Source organism: Zeugodacus cucurbitae, chromosome 2 (assembly GCF_028554725.1).
Source record: "Zeugodacus cucurbitae isolate PBARC_wt_2022May chromosome 2, idZeuCucr1.2, whole genome shotgun sequence".
In the NCBI taxonomy this organism is placed as follows: domain Eukaryota; kingdom Metazoa; phylum Arthropoda; class Insecta; order Diptera; family Tephritidae; genus Zeugodacus; species Zeugodacus cucurbitae.
Genome location: NC_071667.1, coordinates 18,828,109 through 18,855,363, shown reverse-complemented (window position 1 = coordinate 18,855,363; position 27,255 = coordinate 18,828,109). Strand labels below are relative to the sequence as shown.

Sequence of the window (27,255 nt, the reverse complement as noted above, 5' to 3'; positions counted from 1 at the left end):
CTCTTATAGATCAAGGATCGCAAATAACCACAATATCCGAAGAAACAGCACAGATATTAAAGTTGCCGAGGATGAAAACAAAAACAAAACTATATGGTTTAAGTGACGCTGAAGTGGGCGAATCAAAAGCTACAATTGAGGTTGAAACTAAACCAAGATTTTTAAGTAATCATAAACAAAAGGTAAATGCCGTAGTTTTACCAATTTTAACCAGTGCAAAACCGGATCTCTCATTTAATTACAACTTCAAAATATGGGAAAAATATACGCTTGCTGATCCGTCATTCAACAAATCAGACAGAATTGGTATGGTAATTGGCGGAGATATATTTAGCAGTATAATTGAAAGCGGAATTAAAAAAGATCACGGTGTTCTTGGCCAAGCGACAAAATTCGGCTGGATATTATCTGGCATAATAAAGGAAAAAGTTACCGGCAAAATAACGACAGCGGTAACAAATTTGGAACGATTTGGGGGACTCGAAGACATATCAACTTGTGAAGATGGAAAGGAAGAGACTACTGAACATCCTACTCCTAAGAAAAAACCAATTGATGTGATTGAAATCTCAGATGTAGACATACATAAAATTAGAAATGAGAAAGCTGAAACTGGAGGTCAAGAAGTCGAAAACAATATGCTCGCCAATGAGCAAATAACCTGGCATTTTTCTCCTCCGGCAGATCCACATTTAGAAGAAATGTGGAAGGCTAGAGTTAGAGATACGCACACTTATACTTTTCAAGATGCAGTAGTAAACAAACTTTCCAAGAAGACGAATAATTACTTAAAGACAATGGGGAAAATTTATCCATTTACAACCATTTGAGAATTCCTTATACCATGGCAGACTGGGATAGATCGACCAACCTGAGAACTTTCCTAGAGTGATGAAACAACATACAACGCAATCGATATACTTCGCAGAACGCTTTGAGGTAACTACATGGATTTTCGGCTTTAAAGATGTCACTTTGCCGCCCATGAAAATGATGATGTGCGTTGGTGCCACTTAATCGGAGCGGATTTAATATGTAAAATTCTTCTTATAATACTTATTTAAAATATTCAACATTTATACACTTGATACAGTCCACTAATCTTAAATTATAATTTCTTTCCTTCGGCAATATGTTCAAATATCATTGAACATGCATTCTTTTAAGTCTTAGCAAAGCCGAGGTGCTATTAAATAACCACATAGCACCTACATAAATAACATAAATATGTATACATAAATAAACTCATAAACATATATGCACTAATATGCAACAAGCACTACGTTGCACACATACTGTTCAGATTTCTGAACAGTTCTTAACGGCTACAGTTGTAGATAAGATATTTTTGTAAATTATACGCATAGAGATATCATATTACAAATATTTATGTACATTATCGCTTAACATATAAATGTATTTATCAATTGCCCATTTCTATCAACATTAGAAATACATGTTCGGGTATATTGAATAGAGATTGTAGTACAATACAAATACTGTAACACAAACATTACACTGCTTATTGTAAAGGATCACAAATGATCCTAAACTAACGAACAGATAAGAGATTTTTTATGTTATGCTGTCGCCGTTGAGAACACTTAAGATTAAGTTATGTGTACATAATGCAGTTATGTACAGTAGATTAGGATTAAGATATATACATGTATAACACAATTATGTGTGTGTTACATACAGGAATTAGGCTAAGAATATTCTATAAATAAAGGAGCTCTGGGCAATCAGAGCTCGAGTACTATTTTGAAACCGAAACCGAACGCGTCTCATTAAACACATACGTTTATATGAGGCACGCATGCATCTGTATACAACACTACTATTGATAAACAAACATATTTATATGTAAGTTAGCAACAATAACATTTAAAGCAATCAAAAGACACTCGCATCCGTTCTACTCGCAAAAGTGCTGACGATACGTCTAGCGCAGTGTGGCGTGATTCTCTGGAGATCCAGCGGAACGTGGGAACCGACGCCAGCAGAACTGCAAGCGCATTAAGTTACCATAAGAATTATAAAATTTGTTAAGTTCAGAGTTAAGCGAGCGGTTGAACAATAAAGGGCGTAAGACCAGAAAAAGAAGATAATTTTTACTTTCCACAAGTAAACCCATAACTGGCGCCCGAGCTAAAATAAGCTGCTACGTCGTGAAGGAAAACAAAAGGCGTTAACCTTTATGTCAACAGCAGAACTTTTTTACGCACGTCAACAGCAACACACCCATGGCATGGCATGGTCAATTGAAGAATTTTACCAGGCCGTTTATTCCAATTTATCTTTAATACTTAATAAGCTAGGCTGTATGGACGTGGTTAGCGAGGATCGTAATCTTCTTACTCACGCATACCGAAACAAGGCGCTAGATACGTTTGTGCGCGGCCTCAACGGCGTCTTGCCTAAGGAACCAATGGATCTGCCCCAAGCATTACACCTGTGCTTAAAGTTGGAAAATCAGGGATTCCGCACACGGTACGCACACAAACCAATATGGATCGTAGAGGGATGTAGAAAAATATTCGGAGGCAAGTAAACCAACAAAATTTCTTCCCCGAAATTGCTTACTTACCACAGCCACAACCACAAATTATTTCACAAAATCTTCCAAATCCAAGATTTGATCGGAACTTAAATGCACAAACACACTTTAACCAACCGCCTATGCGCCCCCCAAACCGCCGGTGCCTATGGAGATAGATGAAACTTTGCGCTCGCGCCGCATTAACGATATGAACCGGCCACAAAATAATCAATTATTCGGCAAAAGGCCACCACAGACCACTTCTAAAAGAAATCTCAAGCCACAAAAGGCACAACGCAATTTTCATATAAGTAATACTCCAAGCGCTACCTCGAACACTGGCTCAGAAGATAATCTGAATGATTATTTGGGTGTGGCGGACGATAATACACAGGACGAAGGACAATATTACGAATATATATTAATTAATTTGGTTAAAAAGCTCTTCGTTGCCATACTTTGAATGCCGCACGAAGAGCGGCGAAGTATTCAAATTTTTAATTGACACTGGCTCCAGCAAGAATTATATTTAACACAATTTAGCAAAAAAAAGTACTAGAAAACAAAGATATATTTTTAGCGAAAACTATTGCTGGTGATATACATTTTTAATCAAACAGAAACTTTAAAATTCTTTATACTACCCCCTTTAAGAACTTTTCATGGAATTTGGGCTATGATAGCTTTCGGCAGCTAGATGCTGTAATTAACATTAGAGAGGGAACCTTGACAATTAAAAATAATTTAAAAATATTAATTAAAGAATTAAAAACAGATGCAGTAAATGCTATCAAAATACACGATGACAACATTACTCCCCATCAAAAAATAGCTCTACAGAAATTGGTTACAGAGCATCCTAACTTATTTTCAGAACCGGATGAACGGTTAACTTATACTATCAAAGTAGTGAGAAAGATCAGAACGTCATCCGATTCTCCAATATATAATAAGTTTTATCCATATCCAGCATCGCTTAGAGGCGAAGTAGAGAAACAGGTGGTAAAACTACTAAACGATGGCATTATAAGACCATCCAGATCCCCCTATAATTCCCCTGTGTGGATCGTGGCAAAAAACCCGATTCCAGTGGAAATAAACAGTATAGGTTGGTGATCGATTATAGAAAATTGAATAGTTTAACTATAGCGGATAAATATCCGATACCCGAAATAGAGGGTATGTTATCGCATTTAGGCGTCAATTCGTTTTTTACCACGCTAGACCTCAAAAGTGGGTTCCATCAGATCCTACTAAAGCCGTCAGACATAGAAAAAACGGCATTTTCGGTGAATAATGGGAAGTTCGAGTTTACTCGGCTACCATTTGGGCTGAAAAAATCGCGATTACGCGAAATTAGCAAAGCCATTAACAATCTTACTAAGAGGCGAAGAAGGCCGAATTTCAAAAAAACAAATCCGCAAAAGTACCGATTGAATTCAATGAACAAGCTAAAGAAGCATTTCAGAAAATTAAAAATACATTGGTTTCGGATGAGGTAATTTTATCTTTTCCAAATTACAATAACGATTTTGAGCTCACAACTGATGCCTCAAATTTTGCACTTGGTGCCGTTCTTTCCCAAACTCTAAGTAAGGCGGAAGAACATTACGCCGCAAACGAGAAGGAAATGCTAGCCATTGTCTGGGCATTATCCACTCTACGGAATTTTTTGTACGGGCACGCTAAGGTCAAAATCTTTACAGACCATCAGCCCCTAACTTTTGCTTTAATCAGCAAAAATACAAATAGTAAAATGAAACGATGGAAGGCAGAATTAGATGAGTATAATCACGAAATATTTCATAAAACTGGTTGAACTAACGTTGTGGCTGATACACTATCAAGAATTACAGCACAGCAACAAATAAATTCAATGTCAGTTATGACGCATAGCGATGACAGTTCAGGTCAAAACTTGATTCAATTCGTGGATGTACCTATCAACGTTTTCAAAAATCAGATCAATTGGTCTACATAATCAAGCTATAAATTTCAAATTGTTTTTCCAACTATTGACCGTCACACTCTAACAGAAATATAATTTTCCGAGGAGTCAATCATATCTTTATTGAAAAAATATTTAAACCCTTCAGTAATAAATGGGATCACTCCCGAACCAATAATGTGAATAATACAAGAAGTTTTTTCAATCCACTTCAAACAATGTAGTTTTTGTAAAACAAATAAGTACGATAGACACCCTAATAAGCCCGTCTTAAAAGAGACACCTATCCCCTCATATGCAGGACATATAGTGCATATAGATATTTACAAAACGGAAGGCAATCTCAAAATATGCGCAGGTAAAACCAATAAAATCAAAAGCTACTCAAGACATAAAAGAACCTCTAAGGGAACTTCTCTTTCAGTTTGGATTACCCAAAACCGTTGCGTTTTATGTTGGAAGACATCTAAACATTCAAATTTTCAAATCCCCGCCATATAAAAGTGCAGTGAATGGCCAAATCGAGAGATTCCATTCAACACTTTCCGAGATTATGCGTTGTCTAAAAGCCGAAAAGCGAGATCAATCATTTGCACAACTTTTAGACAGAGCTGTCTATGAATATAATTACTCAATTCACAGCACAATTAATAATAGACCAATAAACAATAGGCCGGTCGTACGGTAAGCACAGACCCCGAACAATTCGAAAAAGCTAGATTAGATAATATTCAAAGAATAAAAGATAAACAACAACAAGATCTTAAAAATCACAATAGCAAATTACAATCAATTACTGATTATAATCCAGGATAAACGATTTACGTGAAGGTCCACAATAGGTTAGGAACTAAAATCTCACCTAGGTATAAAAAAGAAGTAGTTAAGAAAAACAGGTCGACTACGGTACTGACCGAGTCAAATAGGGTAGTTCATAAGAGTAATAATAAAAGCTAAGTAATAAAATTAAATAAAACAGACTCATTTTCTAATTTTTTTCTTTCTGCAGACTAACGCTTACAGCGACAACAATGGCTCTGACCGACTTCCAAATTACAGACTTCTCAACAGCTCATATAATTACAATAAGCAAAGGACTGACCAAAATACAAGACGGAACGTTTAAACTAATACACCTTATCAACGTTGAACTGTACGAACAATTTTTGGCAATTCACGGACAAAAACATACAGACAAACAGTGTATTTTACTCAACTTTAAAACAAGAAATAGAACAGACCCAAGAAGCAATTAAATCTATTAAACCATCAGGTAGAAAAATTAGAAGATCAATTAGCATCCTCGGTACAGCATGGAAATATTTAGATGGAACCCCAGATCACGACGATTTTGCTGCATTAGAATACGACACAAAACAATTTAACGACAATAACAATAAGCAATTTCTAGTAAATCAAGCACTAACAGAACGTATGAATAACCTCACAGTAATTACGGACAAACTAACAAACGCAATAACAAAAGACAGCTACTTCAACGACGAACTAGTAATAAGTATTCAAAATAGATTACGTTTAGTTAAGGAAGAAATTGTAAACGCTAGATATGCCATCCAATGGGCAAAATTAAAATTAGTAAATAGCATTTTATTGTACAAGAAAGAATCATCGTTCGTCGTAAAATTCAGCAATCTTACCATAAAAATAAATAACGATTCTTTCTACAATGGCGAAACGCTTTTAACCGGGGCGTTACCAGTCAGAACACAATTTGTTCCAGCGGAAAAGGAAAGAACAAATCTTTTGTCATTGGAATCAATCCACGAGTTATTCATAGACAACATAAAACGTTTGGATTGCCTACCACTCAAACTTCTGTGGCAATCATGGCCATTCTCACACTAGCAGCTTTTTCAATAATATTCTTCTGCCATAGGAGAAAGGAGATAATCCTGCAAACAAGCTTTACATCAGAAACATCGTCCAAGGGTAAGGACCTAGCAGTACCAGAAATAGTACCAAAAACAGCAAACCCCATAACATACTTCAATTTTGACAACAAGACAGTGTGGCGTGATTCTCTGGAAATCCAGCGGAACGTGGGAACCGACGCCAGCAGAACAGCAAGCGCATTAAGTTACCATAAGAATTATAAAATTTGTTTAGTTCAGAGTTAAGCGAGCACAAGATAACCTATGGGTGATAAAAATACATTTGGGCAACTGCTTGTGTGCATTTGAAATAATCCCTTATCATACAACTTATAAATAGACATACACATATATAATTAGTTACTTAATATATATTCAAAAATTGTATTTAAGCGATGAAAAAATGAAAATAAAACCAGAATGAATTAAATTCTCACTCAATGCAAGTCAATGTGTGTGATGAATGAGCAGAACGGCGATTTAACGAGGAGCAAATGTATTTACAGCAGCGAGAAATATTCCATTCAAAAGTAGTTTGTTTAGAAACGTTCCATTCAAAAGTAGGTTGTTTAGAAATATTCACATACCGTAAAATTACTAATTGTAAACAGTGTGGTGCCCAAAATATGGATAGACAAACAATACTTTTCTGTTACTGAACGTAAAGCGGAGTTGCATAAACGACTATTGTGAGATGAGACATGAGACAATTACGGACGACAGAAATGACGAATCAGTTAGTTCCTACGAATACGTACAAAATACAAATTTTACGGACGCGGTGACACCGATTAATTTACGAAGAAATCCATTGCAAACCAGTTAGGTCAATACAGAGTACCGGTAATACTCCTAACAATCAAAAACACACAAGATTTTATTTTAACACATCTCATTCGCGAGTGTTGAGCGATAACGTAGTTATTCGGGAATTGGTAAACAGTTATAAACCCCAATGTATTGAAAAATTTCGTAACTAAAATGAAAATCGTTTTATGCGACGAAGTACCTGTATTTCAACGTCCACGAAGACTGTCTTTAGAGGACAAAAATTTCGTAAACCAGCAAGTAGAAAATTAGTTAGAAGCTAACATCATACAGCCAAGTTTTTCAGATTACGCATATCCGAATGTTATAGTGAGCAAAAAAGATGGGTCAAAAAGGTTGTGTTGTGACTACAGGTTGTTAAATAAGAAAATCATTCGAGATAATTTTCCGGTGACACAGATCGACGATGTTTTAGACAGGTTGCAACAAGCAAAAATATTCACAACGTTTGTCTTGGAAGATGGATTCTTCCATGTACCTGAAGCCGAAGATTCGATAAAATATACAGCATTCGTGATCCCAGATGGGCATTACGAATTTAAATACGTTCCATTCGTTATAAGCTATATTTTGTAGGTTCATAAACTATGTTTTTAGAGACCTCATAAAAGACGGAACGATTTCAATATATGTATATGAACGACATCATCATTCATTCCGAATAAACGAGTAGTGTAGTAGACGACGATGAAGAGATAATGAAACTGAGACGAGTTTTAGAAATAGGATCGCGATCAGCCACAAAAATCTTTGCATACCAAAATTCCTACCAAATCTCCTTTGAAACTACCAAGGTTTTAGATAGTTTATTAATATACCTAAAAAATGGTTGAAAAGGATATAATTTACAATTATCTTTGCATACCAAAATTCCTACCAAATCTCCTTTGAAACTACCAAGGTTTTAGATAGTTTATTAATATACCTAAAAAATGGTTGAAAAGGATTTAATTTACAATTATTTAAAGTGAAACTAAAGTATTTACTTATACATGCAGTCTTTCTTTCGTGATGTATGAAGTTGAAGAAATTCGTTAAATTTTCAAATTTTTGACACATTCCAAGTTTATTTCACACTTTCAATTATCACTTTATTTCTCATTTTCTCTACATTGATCACATGGTTGCCATTCATAGCTTTTTTGTAGAAAAGTCATAGTTATCCATAGGAAATATCAAAAATGTTATCTGGCAACTTATTACATGTGCTGCCATCTGTGATGGCTTAGTACTGTATTTAAGAAAAAAGGAAAGAAAATAAAATGATAGTTCTATTCTACACTACAAACACGTTGTTTCATTATATTTTTAAACAATAGTAGTTAGTATGTGTAGCAAGAAAGAAAGAAAGCAATCTTAAGCGAAAAAATTTAATGATAGACTTTTAAGGTACATACATATGTGTGTGCATCTGATAAAAATATTGCCTAAACTACCAATTTTGGTCCGATCAGACCAAAACGGCAACGCTGGCTATGGTATCGAAAAAGGTTTCACAGTATAGTGTGAGTAGCGGAGCAATTAAGTTCAATTTACATTCACTTCGTGCGATGTTAAGGGATTAGGTATACCTATTATAGTATATAGTATATAAGAGTATAGATAAGCTTTGCTTTATTCACTTGTTGTTTTTTCGCGATATTGTAATTTTATTATAACGGGAGTGGCAATATATATTGATTATATTAACATAGTGATTTATAGAAACAAGTACAATCAAAAAATAAAATCTTCTTTAAACTGAAAAGTGTGTGTCAGCATTTGAGGAAAAATCCCGAATTCGTCAGTAATATACATATATATACATATGTATGTACGTGCTAAGAGAGGGGCTCTCCGGATTAATAATGTGTAGTGTTTAACTGCTACACACCTAGACTTTTATATTTTGAAGAGTACAAAAACAGTTTGTCATCAACAATCAAGTGTTTATTTACATTAAAGATTAAGAAAATGTTCTTAGGTCCGTATAAAATTATTAAGAAGCTGAACCACGGCCGGTATGTTGTCGAGAAGGTAGGTGAATATGAATGACCGAATCGTACGATAACAGTAGTCGAATTCAAGGAAAAACAGTAGTGCGACCCTTCACTAGAAGTGGACGCACAGACAACAACATACAACCTTGAAAGATTACGAGTAGAGTAGCGAGAAAGCGGGTTCGATTCATAGAAACGAAAGATAGCAGAGTTAGAATCGACACGGAGGCGGACACATGGCACTGTTAGTAAACTTATAAAATATGTAAACCTTTGTAACTTTTACGTTTTAAATAAATATATAAATGCGCAAACCCACATTAATTATAAGTTGTGAACATTTTGCTGATAATAACGTTTATACATTTAAGGCAAATCAGTAATTTGGATTACTTCAACACATAGCTATAGTTCAGTGCTTTCAATTGCACACTCTATAATAAAAATCACAATTTCCTTTCCAATTGCACGACAATCCACTATTCGCTCAAATTGGTTGCACCAAGAACTGCCGATGTACTGCCCATGTGCGCATATAAAATACATACAAACCAAACTCGGTAAAAGTGAGTAGAAAATGTTTTCTGAGCATTTGAATGTTAGCAAATTGTAAATTTTGCGACTGATATTCGAGCATTTCATAATTTTCTTCATATTTCAAACTCGTTTCCTCTTCAGTGCCGTGGAAATTGTTTAAGTTATCACGGGAAACGCAGTTGGGTTTAGAATTCCCCAAAATGGTTGCGAGTGGCCTGACTCATCAGGTTCCACGCAACAAGTAGCGGACGAAAAACAAATATTCGAATTACAAAGTTGCGAGTGCACTTAATGAGCACTTCTGCGTTCTCACGTCTGCAGTTGTAATTTAATACAATTGACTATTTAGCGACTGCACTGGCTGCAACAGCGTTTTGATAGCTTGAAAGATAGGCTAAATGGTTACAATTTTGTATTTCATTCGTTTAGAATTTATTGGAATTCTCAGTTCGGACGAACTGCGAAATAAAATACAGAGTAAAATTGAACAAAGGAATCTTTTTTATTACTGACGGCCAACGTGGAGCAATCTATCAACCAAAGACATCGACTACAAATTAGCTAACTATCACTGCTGCAAACCAACGGGAAACAGCCAAAAACCAAGACAATTAACGGAAACCAATGATGATGTAAGTTGAGAGACTCATATTTAATATGAATTTGTAAAATTGTGGTTGAAAGTTAACAATTAAAATATTTTTGAGTGAATATTTAAATTGATGTAAATAAAATGTTTAGTGGATTTAAAATTGTATAACAAATCTTTCCAAGATTACATTTTTTTATAGTCTTTGTGTGCCCGGTATATGAACGTGACGGCACTAGACCTTACTGATTTAGTTTGAAATTATTAAGATAACAGAAAATTCTAAAATCAATGAATCCCAGCTATCATAAGTCGTAAACGAGGCTGTATCTGCCGCTTTAGGGATACAGAGAAAGTAATTCGAGGAGAACCTTAGGGCTATGCAGGATCAAATCGTAAATATGACCGAGAAAACAATAGTCGCAAGATACGAAAGGATTCAGACAGTATCAGAACGAACATGTGAGGAGTCTTTAGATGTAGTAAAGACATTACCACAATTTTCGGGACAACCTGAATGTTATATGCCTTGGTGCGAAGTGGTTCAACGCGTATGAAATATTCAAAGGCTTTGAAGGTAGCTCACGACATTATCAAACCGTTACTATTATACGAAACAAAATTCGCGGTGCTGCCGATGCACTCTTGTCCTCATTCAGTAGTACTAAATTTTGAATTTTTGTTAATTTTTTTCAATATACCTAGTGGAACAAGAATAATCCACTCTTAGACAAGGCTCTTCTACTGTTTTAGAATTTTAAGATCAGGTAGAGAAAAAGTTACCGTCACTCGCTAATAACACCAAAATGTCTTATGAAGCGAATATTGCAGAAGCAATAAAACAGAAGTATCGAGAAAATGCTTTGAGGGTTTTAATTTCTGAACTCAGAAGCCGTTATGTGATATACTTTTTGGCAACATGTCATCGATGTCGGTCCTCGCTCAAAAGGTGGATGCGAATAACGAAAAATACATTTTCGCAGACAGTTTTGAGAATAGGTCAACTGAAGTCATAAAGAAATCGGAAAACAAAGGGGTAGCAGGACAACAATAATAAAGCAATAAGGCAAACGCTGAAGGCCAGAAAATTCTCTTTTCATGAGGCAAAATAGAAATAATCGGCAAAAAAATTTCAATCAGTATCAAAAGGGGAAAAATCGAAATTTACTACCACAGCAGGAACCGATGGATGTGGACACCTCGTCATCACGCCTACGACAAGTTACAAATTTCACAAGAAACCGAAACGGACAATTCCAAAAGCGAAAGGCGTACTCCGACCGGCGTACAGGGTCCAAGCTTCAAAAGCTAAATAATCTGAACGAAAATGAAAATAAGGATTCTTTTTCAGAAACATACGAACGTCGAATCCAGTTGTCGAAGATTTAGAATCATAAGAAAAAAATTGTCTAGGGAAAGTCTCTCCTACCCTGAATTTTGAAAACACTAGGGGGCGAGAGATCAAATTTCTTATCGATACAAGAGCCTCCAAAAATTATATTAGACCTCTAGAGTTAGAGTTAAGTTTTACAGTGAAATCCATACATGGATTCACAAATATTACCAACAAATGCAAGGTACATTTATTTGAGGTTATAACAGAATTCTTTATTTTACCAGTTCTAATTCTGTTTGATGGGATCATAGGTGTCGACCTACTTAATAAGGTTCCCGCGAATATAAATTTGAGAAAATACAGACATTATCGAATATGACTCTGTTATGGAAACAATTAAATTTCTCAAGAGTCAAGATGGAAGTCATATCCAACTCCAAACCGAGTCAGTCCCGGTAAGAATGAAGGACGACTTCCACGATATGAGCGTGTATCTGGGGTTTTTGCAGACCCGAATGAAAAAAAAATAAAATTTATAGTACAAATATTGTGACTACAATTCGCACCAGGGATAATGAACCTAATTACGCAAAGTTTTATTCATATCCTCTGGGATTGGCGATTTTGTAAAAAGGGAGATTGCAGATCTCATCAAACTGGCATTATACGACGTGCACGATCACCTTATCCCATTTGGGTGGTGGACAGAAAGGGCCTCGACGAAAACGGTAAAAAAGAAAAGATTATTATTTAATTTCCGTAAACTGAACGGAAAAACAGTTGAGGACTCATACCCCATTTCAAATGTAGGACTAATACTCTGAAAATTGAGCAAACTCCAACTCTTTACAACCCTGGCTATGAAGTCCGGATTTGATCAAATCGAACTCGATGATTTTCAAATAACAACCACATACTTACTTCCCAACTTGTATGCACGAGTATGGGACAACAATAACAATAGCAACAATATGGGAAACACAATAAATATAACAACAATAGCAACAACAAGAACGCGTGCTTTACGCGTCACTCACTTTGTATGATGGAAAGTACGTAGTCTCCGTTTCGTTGTCGAGGCACGTACGCGGCACATCACCTCGTACGCCCAACTCTACTTGTATGTTGTATGGCGATGCCGGGCGGACCGTGGTTACTGCGATAGGTTACAAGAGTGGAGGAAAGTGGGTGGGCACTGCGACTGGTGCCGCTGTAGCTGCTGCTGTTTCGCTAATGACAACGGTAATGCTGCTGCGTGCTTCCGATTGTGTAACGACTTTTTACTCCACAGTTGGTTCTGTATTGATATCGAGCGCATTAAAAAGTTTAGCACTGGGCTGTTCATTATCTTCCTCCTCTGTCGACGATGTGACGGATGACAGCAAATGACTGTAGTCATCCATATTGGCGAGCGGTAACAGCGCTGCGTAATCGGCCGTGTCGGTTTGCGTGTGCAACTGACATCGCTGACGATCAGAGCGAGCTTCTGTAGCGACAGCCGTCGTTGCATGGCAATCGGCTAATGTTATTACACTAGTTTGTTCATTACCGTGAAAGAATTCAGCACCGGTGACCGAAAGACTATAACGTATACCCGCATCAGCATATTGGCCCGAATATACATCTTTCGCTGTGACGGTGGTAACGTATTGAGCGTACGCAGCCGCTTCCGATATACTCGACGAATATATTCATTGGACATTGGCTTAATATCGTTACCATCCCATACAGTAATTTTAATGGTTTCGTATCTGTCTCCTAGGCTATGACGAGCACAATAAAGTTAGGTTGATTGGGATTTTCATAGTCCAGTGTGCCGTTCACGATCTGTCATATTCATGTCGAGCGCGAGTGCGTACCGGGTGCTGTGTTCTCTTGCAGTGAAACTTCATATTCTTTTTTATTGAAGGTTGGTGGTGAATCGTTCACATCCCGTATGGTTATGGTAGCCTGTGCGGTGGTGCTCGTAAGTGCGTCACTGCTGGCAACGCCATTGACAAGTTCACGGGCCTGAAAGTACAAAAAAGTATATACATATATGAGACTGGTGGCCCTCCGAATTCATATCAGTGATATATTTGTATATAGTTATATAGAAAGGTTTCTATACATTGATTTGTATGTAAGAGTAGTGAGGAAGGAAAGGCTCAATATTCTGTTCGATCTGCTTTATATACCATTTTAACAGAAGATACTGTTGACAATGGTATTACGGTGGATTGATCCCTAAAACTATAAACGAATCTAATTTTAAGTGACTTCTCCAAAGTTAGGTCGACCTCGAAGGATTTTTTTTTTAATTTTAATCGAGTCCAATGAATACATTTTTGTTGCATGTGCTCTAAAATAAGGCAATGTTTAATGAAGTAAGGAAGAGCTAAGTTCGGGCGTAACCAAACATTTAATGCTCTCGCAATTTATTTATTTAATTTTTTTATTAAGAGAACACACAATTTTACCCATATATGTAGTCTTCTTACTGCTGCGGGTCCTTTATTCGTGGAAATTAGACTGCATTCTCTTCTTGGTTGCGTTTTTAATAAAACTTTTTTTTTCTTTTTTTCGTTCGGTCAGTGTTGTAGGTCGTATTTTCGTTAAAGTATCTGTTCTCATATTTCTATATTTCGTTCGGCTTAGTGTTGTAGGTCGTATTTTCGTTAAAATAAAGTCCACTTGAATAAAAAATCATTATATATAGTATATGGGGACTGGGGTAATTTATGGGTCGATTTCAACTATAATATTTTTGGTATCAAGCTATATTATATCCAAGTTCATTTTACGTTTACTTAATTTTGTTAAAATATCTCACATACTAATCGATATATACAGTATAAAGTCCACCGGAAGTTTGAAAATCCGAATATGGGGGGCTGATTCTTCGCATTTTTGTCACAGATGCACATTATTAGAAGAAACACATCTCCTTTGAAGTACTTTAGAATAGAGATTTACCGACATTTTACATAAAAAAATTAGCCGTCAAAATCGAGGTCCTCATGTTCGATTCGATGGCCTATAAAGTTATCTCACTAGTAATAAAGTATTTGTGCAAAGTTTTGTTCCGATATCTTCAGTGGTTCTTAATTTGTAGATTGAAGCCGATTCGCACATTTTTAAACTTTAACATAGGAATGCCAAGGAAATGTTCTGAATCGATGTTTTTTACACATAAATGGGCGGAGCCATTTGAGTGTAGTTTTTCTGTAACATCTTTACCATAGAATTTAAGGTTTCAGGTACTTTTCGTTACTTAATTAAAGTTTTTTGTAGTTTTCAACTTAACCTTTTTATGGGAAGGTTATAATACGATTTCGTTCATTTTAGACTATTAGGCAATTCACAAGCTTTGTTGTATGTCTTATGTCTTATTTTAATATTCTTAAAAAATACGACACTTGTGAGCACCCTTAATTGTTGTATGTCATATTTTGTCATATTTCTACACTTAATCATAGCGATTTTTGCTGAGGCCAAAACCAGATATATGTCCGTATTTTCCAGATATATGCAATGTGCGGTATAAATCGGTTGGAAAGTGTTCGGGCAGAAGGGCACGAGCAAAACCGACCACGGACCGACCCAAAAAAACCGGTTCTTCACAGAAAACCGACTACCCACTCGACGAAGTTTTGCCCCAAAACGCCCCAAAGCCCCACCCCCTTTTTGGAACCGGTTTTTTTTGGGACACACTCGTGGCAGTGTGGGCGGTCGGTGGGTGGGGCTTTGGGGCGTTTTGGGGCAAAACTTCGTCGAGTGGGTAGTCGGTTTTCTGTGAAGAACCGGTTTTTTGGGTCGGTCAGTGGTCGGTTTTGCTCGTGCCCTTCTGCCCGAACAGTTCTCAACCGATTTATACTGCACATTGCATATATCTGGAAAATACGGACATATATCACGTTTTGGCCATATATAGAATAACGAACTCAAGAAACATACCACGCAGTGTTGTATCAGTCATATTTTAATTTTGCATGTGAAACAACAACAGTGTGGGTATGACAGTCATAAAAAAATATGACAATATGACGATATGACACAATATGACACCTTGTGAATACCCTATATATAAGAATGTACCTAAAGGAAACGACTCTAGAAAGTTTTGTTGATATAGCTTTAGTAGTTTACGAGATATGTACAAAAAAAGTAGTAGGGGGTGGGGCAATGCCTACTTTCCAAAAAAAAAACATCCAAATATGCCCCTTCTTAGTGCGATCCTTTGTACCAAATTTTGCCTTTAGGCTTAGTTATGACCCTCCACTCGTCACCCTGATCACTTTGGTATATATAACTCTATATCTAACTCGTTTAGTTTTATGTGTTACATACAACCGTTATGTAATTAAGCCTGTACTATCGGGAAGTGCTTCACGATCTAACAGTTTGGCTGTGTGTAATTCACCACTTTTCTCATTCCATTAAAAAATTGTCCATGGGATCTAAAAATGGTCATATCAAAGATTCGAATTTCAGTAAATATTACAGCAATTAAGTAATTAAAAAGGCATTTATAGACAAGAACATAAATATATAGCATTTAAATATAGTCGACATAACGGTTTTGTTAAAGGCAAAGGTGTCAGTGATAGTTAACCCTTTCATGCCAAATGTTGCGTATATGCACATTGTACTTATCGGCTCCTAATTCTCGATATTTAAATTTTTTTAACCGGCGGTTTTTTCAATTATGTAGACTTATGTGTTATGCAAGCTTACAGTTACTTTTTCTGATTTGAGCTGTGCACGTGTTCACTCAGTAAGAGTTCTTAGCAGAGAGAAACTGGCAAAAATCGTTTCGCGAAAAAAGTTATACAAAAGTTGTTATACAAAAATGGTTCAAAAACATAAAAATAATTGTTTTATTTTAAAACAAAGTGAACTATATAAATAAGTAAGGATAAGAGAGTTATTTACTAAAAAAAATTCATGAAAAAAGTGTTTAGTTTATTTATAATAATTTAATTTGTGCCTATAAGCAACATCACATAGCTAGTGAACCAGGTAACATAGGACTTTGAAATTTTTATCACTTCATATTTGAGTTAAGACTAATATATATCTGTCCTAAAAAAGCTGTTAGCTCCGCCCATTTTAATTCGGGCATGAGAGGGTTAAAGGTACTTCATTAATAACTTAGTAATTGAAGACATTTATTAAATACAGTAGATATCTAACTCGTGTTAATAACAAATCACACCTTCGAACTTCACAGTGTATCTATTATTTCGACGAGATGTGTATGTAGACAAATAACACTGGATCACAAATTTGAATTTGTTTTTTGTTCCACGGATGCCACTATCCAATTTGTATGTGAAATGGCTCGCTGATTTCGAAAATCGAGTTAATTTTTTTTTTATGGATACGTTTTTGAGATATTTGCAATTTACCGTTATTCGACCAAAAAAAAAAAAGGTGTCTTCATTTAATCATGTATATCTCACTGACCAGTTGAGCAATCTTACTGCAAATTATAGAAAATAAAAGTGAATGAAATTTCCTAAAAATATTGCCTACTCCATTTTTCCATAGGCCTTATAATTTCTGAGAAATTGATTAATCACTTCGAGTTTTTAAATTTTTTTATGAAAAAATTAAAAAAAATAAACTTTGGCAAGAAAAAAATTTTAAAACAAAAGATATTTTTTAATTTTTTTTTATTTTATATGAAGTCCTGTTTCTTTATAAAAAATAAGCTACCAACGAACAAAATCCACGGATAAATAGGAAAGTTATACATGATCAAATAAATATATCCAAGTCGTGCAAAGTCAATGTATACGTATATGCGTATGTAGTGTGTAGATTAGGGGTGGGATTGTTTTCGAATATCATTAGAATAAACTGATAACGCTATTCGTTTAAAAAAATCAAGTAATATCTTGGTAAATTCATTAATTTTTTTAAGGCCAACATCAACAGCAGGTAGTATTTTTTTTTTAATATGCAGGAACTTTTTTGTTTAGGTAGGTTTTGCCTTTTTTTTATTTTTTCGCGATCAAGCTATATATAAGGATAAATGCCCCTTGAAAGTTCATAATATCTGTAAGGCTCGCCGGTTCCAGTTTATAATTACAATATAAAAAACCGTTAGCTATTTTTAAAAATAATATGAGTAAACGTACGCGAGAATTTGAGTGTACCAACGATCCGGATATGTTCTGTTACATATGCGGTGAATATACTCTTGTACGGCATCGGAGGCAGTTTAGAGATTCGATCCAATCTATATATTCAAAATATTTTGGTATTGATCCTAAAAATATTGATAAACCATGGACTCCGAATATTTTGTGTTCCTTGTGTCGAATAATATTGGTTCAATGGGAATCAGGATCAACAAAGTACGTATTAAAATTATGAAACTATGCTTCTTTTTATTTAATAGTAGTTTTTAATTTTTTTCTTTTTCAGGCGATACATGAAATTTAATGTACCAATGATATGGCGAGAACCTACATGCCAATCAGAAGATTGTTATATTTGTATGACAAAAGTACTTGGCTTTGAAAAATCAAGAGAAGTAATTTGTGCTAACGTACCTACCGTTTCATTGCCAGTTCCACATTCAGCTGAAGTTGCGTTGTCAACAGCAGTATCTGAAGGATCATCTGAATATGGGAAATCAAGTTGTAATGAATTTTTAATGGAAAACGAGAGAAACGTTCTATCACAAGCGCAACTAAACGATTGGATTAGAGATTTGGAATTATCCAAGGAAAAGCTGAGCTACATGTCTCTCGTATGCAACAATTTCAATTCGTGTCACCCCATGTTAAGGTGACATATTATAGAAATCGTCACGAACCATTTGCCAAACACTATACGAAGGAAGACAATGTATGCTATTGCAAAGACATTCCAGGATTATTCAAAGAGTTTGGTCAACCATAGGATTCCGAGGAGTGGCGATTGTTCATAGACAGCAATAAACTGAGCTTGAAGGCCGTATAACTGCATAATGACAACATCGGGATCGAGGATCGCGCAGAAGAATCGATACCAAGGTTTCTGGGACGTCGGTATGATGGGTGACTACTGTTGGTTTCTCATAAGAAAAACCGATCCTAAACTAAATAAGCGACAAAACAAAACACATAATCATTTCGACTATAATGTAAGAACATCAACTTAAGACAAAAATAACACATTGTTTTAATATATATTACTAATATATAAATAAATGAGTTTATAAAAACTAAAAACGGCATGAAAATTGACTTTTTACTTAACAGAAACAGCGCATAGCCAGATATCCCACCCCTACTTTACACACTACATACGCATATACGTATACATTGACTTTGCGCGACTTGGATATATTTATTTGATCATGTATAACTTTCCTATTTATCCGTGGATTTTGTTCGTTGGTAGCTTAATTTTTTATTAATAAACAGGACTTCATATAAAATAAAAAAAAAAATTTAAAAATATCTTTTGTTTTAAAATTTTTTTCTTGCCAATTTATTTTTTTTTTAATTTTTTCATAAAAAAATTTAAAAACTCGAAGTGTTAATCAATTTCTCAGAAATTATAAGGCCTGTGGAAAAATGGAGTAGGCAATATTTTTAGGAAATTTCATTCACTTTTATTTTCTATAATTTGCAGTAAGATTGCTCAACTGGTCAGTGAGATATACATACATGATTAAATGAAGACACCTTTTTTTTTTGGTCGAATAATGGTAAATTGCAAATATCTCAAAAACGTATCCATAAAAAAAAATAACTCGATTTTCGAAATCAGCGAGCCATTTCACATACAATTTGTATAGTGGCGTTCATGGAACATTTTTGCTGTAAACCAGTGTAATTTATAAACGCGTAATTGTTCTCATAAATGAGCAATCGTCCGCACTTGTATCCTTTTATTACATTACTTATATGTAAGTATGTATGTATGTACGCGTGTCCGTAAATCAATCTCCCTTTCAGCGCTCAATAACTTTTCAGATAATTGCATAAAATGCCGTCACCATTAATCTACTTAATTATTACACTTGTGTATGTGATTGGCGTTGCAACCGTTTAGCCGGTTATAGCCGAATCGACGATAGTGCGCCACCTCTCTCTCTCCTTTGCAGTTCGGCGCCAGTTGGAGATCCCAAGTGTAACCAGGTCGCTCTCCACCTGGTCCCTCCAACGGAGTGGAGGCCTTCCCCTTCCTCGGCTTCCTCCGGCGGGTACTGCATCGAACACTTTCAGGGCTGGAGTGTTTTCGTCCATTCGGACAACATGACCTAGCCAGCGTAGCCGCTGTCTTTTTATTCGCTGAACTATGTCAATGTCGTCGTATAACTCGTACAGCTCATCGTTCCATCGTCTGCGGTATTCGCCGTTGACAATGTTCTGAGGACCATAAATCTTACGCAAAATTTTCCTCTCCTAACTCCTATGTCATCTGATGTTGACATCGTCCAAGCTTCTGCACCGTAAAGCAGGACGGGAATGATAAGCGGCTTGTAGAGCTTGATTTTGGTTCGTCGAGAGAGGACTTTACTGTTCAATTGCCTACTCAGTCCAAAGTAGCACCTGTTGGCAAGAGTTATTCTGCGCTGGATTTCGAGGCTGACATTGTTCGTGTTGTTGATGCTGGTGCCCAGGTATACGAAATTATCTACGACCTCGAAGTTATGACTGTCAACAGTGACGTGGGAGCCAAGACGCGAATGCGCCGACTGTTTGTTTGATGACAGGAGATATTTCGTCTTGTCCTCATTCACCTCCAGACCCATTCGCTTCGCCTCCTTATCCATGCGGGAAAAAGCAGAACAAACGGCGCGGTTGTTGCTTCCGATGATATCAATATCAGCGGCGTACGCCAGGAGCTGTACATTCTTGTAGAAGATTGTACCTTCTCGGTTTAGCTCTGCAGGTCTTATAATTTTTTCCAGCATCAGGTTAAAGAAGTCGCACGATATTGAGTCACCTTGTCTGAAACCTCGTTTGGTATCGAACGGCTCGGAGAGGTCCTTCCCAATCATGACGGAGCTTTTGGTGTTGCTCAACGTCAATTTACACAGCCGTATTAGTTTTGCGGGGATACAAAATTCAGACATCGCGGCGTAAAGGCAACTCCTTTTCGTGCTGTCGAAAGCAGCTTTAAAATCGACAAAAAGGTGGTGTGTGTCGATCCTCTTTTCACGGGTCTTCTCCAAAATTTGGCGCATGGTGAATATCTGGTCAGTTGTCGATTTTCCAGGTCTAAAGCCACACTGATAAGGTCCAATCAGTTTGTTGACGGTGGGCTTTAGTCTTTCACACAGTACGCTCGATAGATCCTTGTGTGCGATATTTAGGAGGCTGATCCCACGGTAATTGGCGCAGATTGTGGGATCTCCCTTTTTATGGATTGGGCAGAGCACACTGAGATTCCAATCGTCAGGCATGCTTTCTTCCGACCATATTCTACAAAGAAGCTGTTGCATGCACCTTATCAGTTCTTCGCCGCCGTATTTGAATAGTTCTGCCGGTAATCTATTGGCCTCCGCTGCCTTGTTGTTCTTCAAGCGGGTAATTGCTATTCGAATTTCTTCATGGTCGGGTAATGGAACATCTGTTCCATCGTCATCGATTGGGGGATCGGGTTCGCCATTTCCTGGTGTTGTACTCTCACTGCCATTCATCAGGTCGGAGAAGTGTTCCCTCCATAATCCCAGTATGCCCTGGACATCGGTTACCAGATTACCACCTTGGTCTCTACATGAGAATGCTCCGGTTTTGAAACCTTCGTTAAGTCGCTTCATTTTTTCACAAAATTTTCGAGCATTCCCTCTGTCTGCCAGCTTCTCAAGCTCTTCGTACTCACGCATTTCGGCCTCTTTCTTTTTTTGTCTGCAGATGCGTCTCGCTTCCCTCTTCAGCTCTCGGTATCTATCCCATCCCGCACGTGTTGTGGTCGTGTGCAACGTTGCGAGGTAGGCAGTCTGTTTTCTCTCCGCTGCGAGACGGCACTCCTCATCGTACCAGCTTGTTTTTTGTCGTTGCCGAAAACCAATTGTTTCGGCTGCAGCGGTACGCAGTGAGTTTGAGATGCCGTTCCACAGTTCGCTTATACCGAGATGCTGATGAGTGCTCTCAGAGAGCAGGAGTGCAAGTCGAGTAGAGTATTTCGTGGCTGTCTGTTGCGATTGCAGCTTTTCGACGTCGAACCTTCCTTGTGTTTGTTGACGGGCCTTCTTTGCTGCAGAGAGGCGGCTGCGTATCTTCGCTGCGACCAGATAATGGTCCGAGTCTATATTTGGTCCTCGGAGCGTACGCACGTCTAAAACACAGGAGACATGTCTTCCGTCTATCACAACGTGATCGATTTGGTTCCGCGTGTTTCGATCAGGAGGCAGCCAAGTAGCTTGATGTATTTTCTTATGCTGGAATCTGGTACTACAGACGACCATATTTCGGGCCCCAGCGAAGTCGATCAGCCTCAGGCCGTTTGGCGATGTTTCGTCATGGAGGATGAATTTTCCGACTGTTGTGCCAAAGACATCTTCTTTACCCACCCTGGCGTTAAAATCGCCAAGCACGACTTTTAAATCGTGGCGGGGGCAGCGAACATAGGTGCGTTCTAGGCGCTCGTAGGAAGCATCTTTGGTCACATCGTCCTTCTCTTCCGTTGGGGCGTGGGCGCAAATCACCGATATGTTGAAGAACCTCGCTTTGATGCGGATTGTGGCAAGACGTTCATCCACCGGGGTGAATGCCAGGACTCTGCGACGGAGTCTCTCTCCCACCACAAATCCAACACCAAATTTGCGCTCCTTTATATGGCCGCTGTAGTAGATGTCACAAGGACCACCTTCTTCCGTCCTTGTCCCGTCCATCGCACTTCTTGGATGGCGGTGATGTCAGTGAGTCGTATGAGGACATCAACCAGCTGGGCAGAGGCACCTTCCCAATTAAGGGTCCGGACATTCCAGGTGCATGCCCTTATATCATTATCCTTAAAACGTTTGCAGGGGTCGTCATCAAAAGGGGGGTGTCTCATCCGAGGCTTTCGTAGATTTTTCATTGGTACTTCGTTTTTATGTGGTGGGTCCCAAGCCCTACGCACAACCGCATAAGCGGGCTTCGCCTTCTCACTTTAGCTCGCCTTCAAACGGATGTCTGTTGGCTACCCAGAGGATACTTGGTCTAAAACCGGAAGTCGTGAGCTGCTTGAACCATGTGGAGAAGAATCGTTTCTGGCCACTCCCAAGTGTATGACAATCAAAAACTTTCCTCACTTGCGTGAACTTCTACACATGATCCCATCTCCAACACTTATTACACTTACTCGTTAACAAATCGTAAACGATTTTCCTCGGTTCGCCTGTGTCGCCATCGCGTGCCTGCACCTTCAGCACTGGCGTATCAATGGGACTATCCTGATCGATGACCGACGACAAGGAGCCCTGAAATACAGGCGGCTTATCCTGTACATCCTTGACGCGTACTTCGAAATTCGTTTGTGATTTATGTACGTCATCCTAAAGAAGGCCGAAGAACAGAAGTAAAGAAATTTCAAAAAAGGAAAAGAAAAAAATCAACAACAAAGCAAATCTATGATAAATAAGCAGATAAATCAAAATGACAAGCACGAGGGGAAGTAAAGTGTAGTTGCCAAGAAGAAGAATTGTTGTTAACAACTTAATTGCTTATTAAAAAGTCGCCAATTGGTAATTGCATAAAGCCAACCGCTATGTCAAGCCGCCCACCAACTAGCCCGCGTTCCCCCGAGCTCTGCACTTACCGTCGCTTCAATTTGAAAGTGATAAATCATGCGTTGATTATAATTCAGCGTGTCATTCAGCACAACGGCCGCCTTTAATACGGTTGGCTCACGCGACAATGGCTCCAAACTGAATCTGAAGAGAAGACATTTGAGTAGTACAAAGTGATTGTAAAATTATATTAAAAGTAAACAAGACGTTAAGGCATTTAAGTGTAATATTTACTTTAGTACGAATACTTACTTGTTGCACACCTCTGGGCTTTGCTCTTGTGGCAGGCATTTTAGGTCGAGACTCTCGCCGATGGTATCGCGGTCTGTTACGAGTATTTGATTGAATACGGTTGTGCCGATGGCGGCGTCCTCATTCACATCCTTTTCGTAGGGTGTCTAGTGCGAAGAGAAAAAGAAATGAAAACAAGTAAGGAAGGGCTAAGTTCGGGTGTAACCGAACATTTTATACTCTCGCAATATATTTATTTAACTTTATTTATGTATATTATATAATACACAATTTGACCCACATATTCGTCATATATATTGTATAAAGTCCATTGAAAGTTGGAAACCCTAATATTAGGTTAGAAGCACCGAGGTCCTCATGTTCGATATATGGGGCCTTGAAAACCTATGGTCCGATTTTGGCGATTTTTAGAATGGGGCTGCCACACTATAAACGTAGTATTTGTGCAAAGTTCTGCACCGATATATTCACTAGTGCTTACTTTATACATATAAAGTAAACGATTCAGATCGTCTTCAAAGTTCTGGTATATAGGAAGTAGGCGTTCTTGTGAAGCGATTTGGCCTATTTTCACAACATATCATTGAGATGTAAGGAAACTATTACAAACCAAGTTCTATTGAAATCGGTGGAGTAGTTCCTGAGATATGGTTTTTAACCCATAAGTGGCCACGCCCATTTTCCATTTTGTAAAAAAAATTGAGTGCAGCTCCATCTGCCATTTCTAATATGAAATTTAGTGTTTCTGACGTTTTTCGTTAGTGAGTTAACCCACTTTTAGTAATTTTTAACCTAACCTTTGTATGGGAGGTGGGCGTAGTTATTATCCGATTTCAACTATTTTCATGGTGTGTGGTAGGGTACGTAAGGGAATCGACTGCAGAAGGTTTGGTTTATATAGCTTAATTGGTTTGCGAGACATATACAAATAACTGATTTGGGGGCGGGGCCACGCCCACTTCCCCAAAAAAATTACATCCAAATATGCCCCTTCATAGTGCGATCCTTTATTCCAAATTTTACTGTTATAACTTTATTTATGGCTTAGTTATGACACTTTATGTGTTTTTGGTTTTCGCCATTTTGTGGGCGTGGCAGTGGACCGATATTACCCAAACCCTCTCACAGTTCCAAGAAACATGTGTTCCAAGTTTCATTAAGATATCTCAATGTTTACTCAAGTTATCGCTTGCACGGACGGACATACGGACGGACAGACGGACGGACAGACATCCGGATTTCAACTCCACTCGTCATCCTGATCATTTATATATATATAACCCCATATCTAACTCTTTTATTTCTTGGTGACACAAACAATCGTTATGTGAACAAAACTGTAATACTCTGTGCAACATGTTGCGAGAGTATAAATATATATGGTTACTTGGAATTTTATGGAATCACTCTGTATAAAAAGCGGAGAGTATAAAATAATTGGTCCTAATAATTTCCAGAACATCTTAACCACTGAAAACATTCTTTTCACGGGACTTATAGAATCTATTTCATCAGTCTATTGTATACTATAGATAACTATATGATCCAGTAAATTTGATTAGCCCCAGCCCCTCGGGAAAGCTTTACCGTAGAATCTGATTTATGCGACCTTGGGACGTCATATAGCAAAAATCTACAATCCTTCATTCTTTCCAAGTTCCAACATTTCGGTCACGAAACTTACTAAAACTGTTTTTTTTAATGTGCTCTGGGAATTCATGGTCCATTCAATGGACTCCGAACAGAAATAGATGTAGATTTAGAAGAAAGTAGAGAAACGACTAAGCGACGGAGGGCCAATGTAATATCCCTGGTCCACTTACGTTCTGAAATTCTGGTGGATTATCATTTTCATCATTTTCTTAAGGATAGCTCATTTTCTTAAGGATAGCTCGGCTTCTCCAATTGCAAACACTTCCGCTTGAAATATACTGCAGTGGTCCCCGCGCCTACTCCTTCCTCCACTTTCGAGCCATCCGTAAATATGTTTAAATTGCTGCGTGCAGGTGCTATACCCTTACGCCAGCCATCTCTTTCTAGGTTCACTTTGAACCTTCTTTCCCATTTGAAAGATGGGGTCAGGTAGTCGGAAGTTCTGGAAGACATAAAGCGTGAAATATGCCTGCGAGCAAGTAAGCATATAAATGCACTTAAGGATATGCAGTGTCGTGCAGCAGTGTTGCAAGTGAAGATCAACAGCTGTTGCAACAACAACAGTTCGGAGAAAAAGTGGCTGATGAGTGTCAGTCAGTTGGGAGATAGCGCTGATAGCTGGGGGTGACGATGGGTGGCGACGATGAGTTGTGGTGGCAATAGCTCGCACTTGCAGTTGTCAAGTCGAGTGAGGCTAGCAGCTTTTGAAGCGCGAGTTGCGTGTGCCAAAAAGTAATGTTACATCAACATTACTGCCAGCGGCAGTCAGCAGAAGTCAGCCAGCATCCCACTTCAACAACAGCACCAAGCAACCGAGCCAATTAAGTCATCCCACAGTCGCTTGGGTATTGATGTGGCATCCATATGCATATTGTGACATGCAACAAGCGTTTACTGTCTGTTGTTTTATGCTTTTAGCTTTTGACTTTTTCCACATGCATTTTTGCTTCGCAGCTGTTTTCCGCTTTTTATACTTATCTGCATTTGAGTTTTTTCTTTTATGGTGATCTGTGCGCATTTACCATCCATCCGTTTATGTTGACTACGTAATTTAGTAAAAAGAAAAGCAGTCAGTATTTTTCAAGGAAATTGCTTTCGACAAGTGCTTAATGTGAGCATAATCTAAAACTATACATTTTGAGTGCTAAAATCCGTTTAGTTAGCAGATGAGTAAGTCTTTGGAGTCTCTTGGAGGTTTTACAGCTTTTTGAGGTTATGTGTATAAATCGAAGCAAAAAATTTTTTCAAATTTCTTCATTAAAAACTTTAAAACCAAAGGAGAAATTAAAGCGTGTGCTTCTGTGTATGTAGTTACAGTTCCAGAGCTATCACTTCTGACTCATTCGCCCACGCCATCCTTGATGCAGTAACCAGCGCGCGTGAAGTCTTGGAAAAAGAGGACGTTTCAGAGGTGTCACTCCGTCATATTTTATATTACTCGCCGCTACAGAAACAACATAAATGAAGAGAAAACAGAATATGGAAAAAAGGATCCCGACCCAATCCACAATCCGTGGCATAAACCACCTAAATATCGCCTATAAGGTTCTATCGAGCGTACTGTGTGGAAGGCTAAAGCCCACCATCAACACACTGGTTGAACCTTATCGGTGCGACTTTAGACCTGGAGAATCTACAACTGACTGATATTCACCATGTCCCAAACCTTGGAAAAAACCGTGAAAAGAAGATTAACACACACCACCTCTTAGTCGACGTTAAGCAATACCAAAAGCTTCGTCAGGATAGGGAAGGAACTTTCCGAACCGTTCGATACTAACCCATATTTCAAACAAAGTGATATCGATATCATCGGACTTAACCACCGCGACGTTAGATCTACCCTTTTCAGACTGGATAAGGAATCGAAGCGTATGGAACTGGCAGTGGACGAGGACAACACGAAATATCTCCTGTCATCAAAACAAACAGTCAGCGCATTCACGATTTGGCTCTCACGTCACTGTTGACAGTCATAACTTTAAAATTTGTAGATAA

General features: G+C 37.8%; 2 protein-coding genes across 5 annotated transcripts in view; one reads left to right on the top strand and one right to left on the bottom strand.

Annotated features, from left to right (window-relative positions):
* Positions 1-308: 308 nt before the first annotated feature.
* LOC128919889 (uncharacterized) lies at positions 309-4,960 on the top strand. Its single transcript, XM_054225493.1, is given in 5 exon segments — positions 309-716; positions 2,318-2,493; positions 3,163-3,620; positions 3,623-3,968; positions 4,915-4,960. Coding segments are annotated over 5 exon segments (1,434 nt in total).
* An 11,028-nt stretch (positions 4,961-15,988) lies between these two features.
* LOC128923089 (cadherin-87A-like) overlaps positions 15,989-27,255 on the bottom strand; it is a 231,858-nt gene continuing 220,591 nt past the window's right edge. For all 4 annotated transcript variants that reach the window (XM_054235551.1, XM_054235544.1, XM_054235535.1 and 1 more), the window contains 4 exons: positions 23,605-23,750; positions 23,382-23,496; positions 22,926-23,118; positions 15,989-16,090 (listed from right to left, as the gene is read on the bottom strand). In XM_054235551.1, the coding sequence (XP_054091526.1) occupies positions 16,062-16,090; positions 22,926-23,118; positions 23,382-23,411 (252 nt within the window). In that variant the 5' untranslated portion in view covers positions 23,412-23,496; positions 23,605-23,750 and the 3' untranslated portion in view covers positions 15,989-16,061. The remainder of the gene's footprint in view (positions 16,091-22,925; positions 23,119-23,381; positions 23,497-23,604; positions 23,751-27,255) is intronic.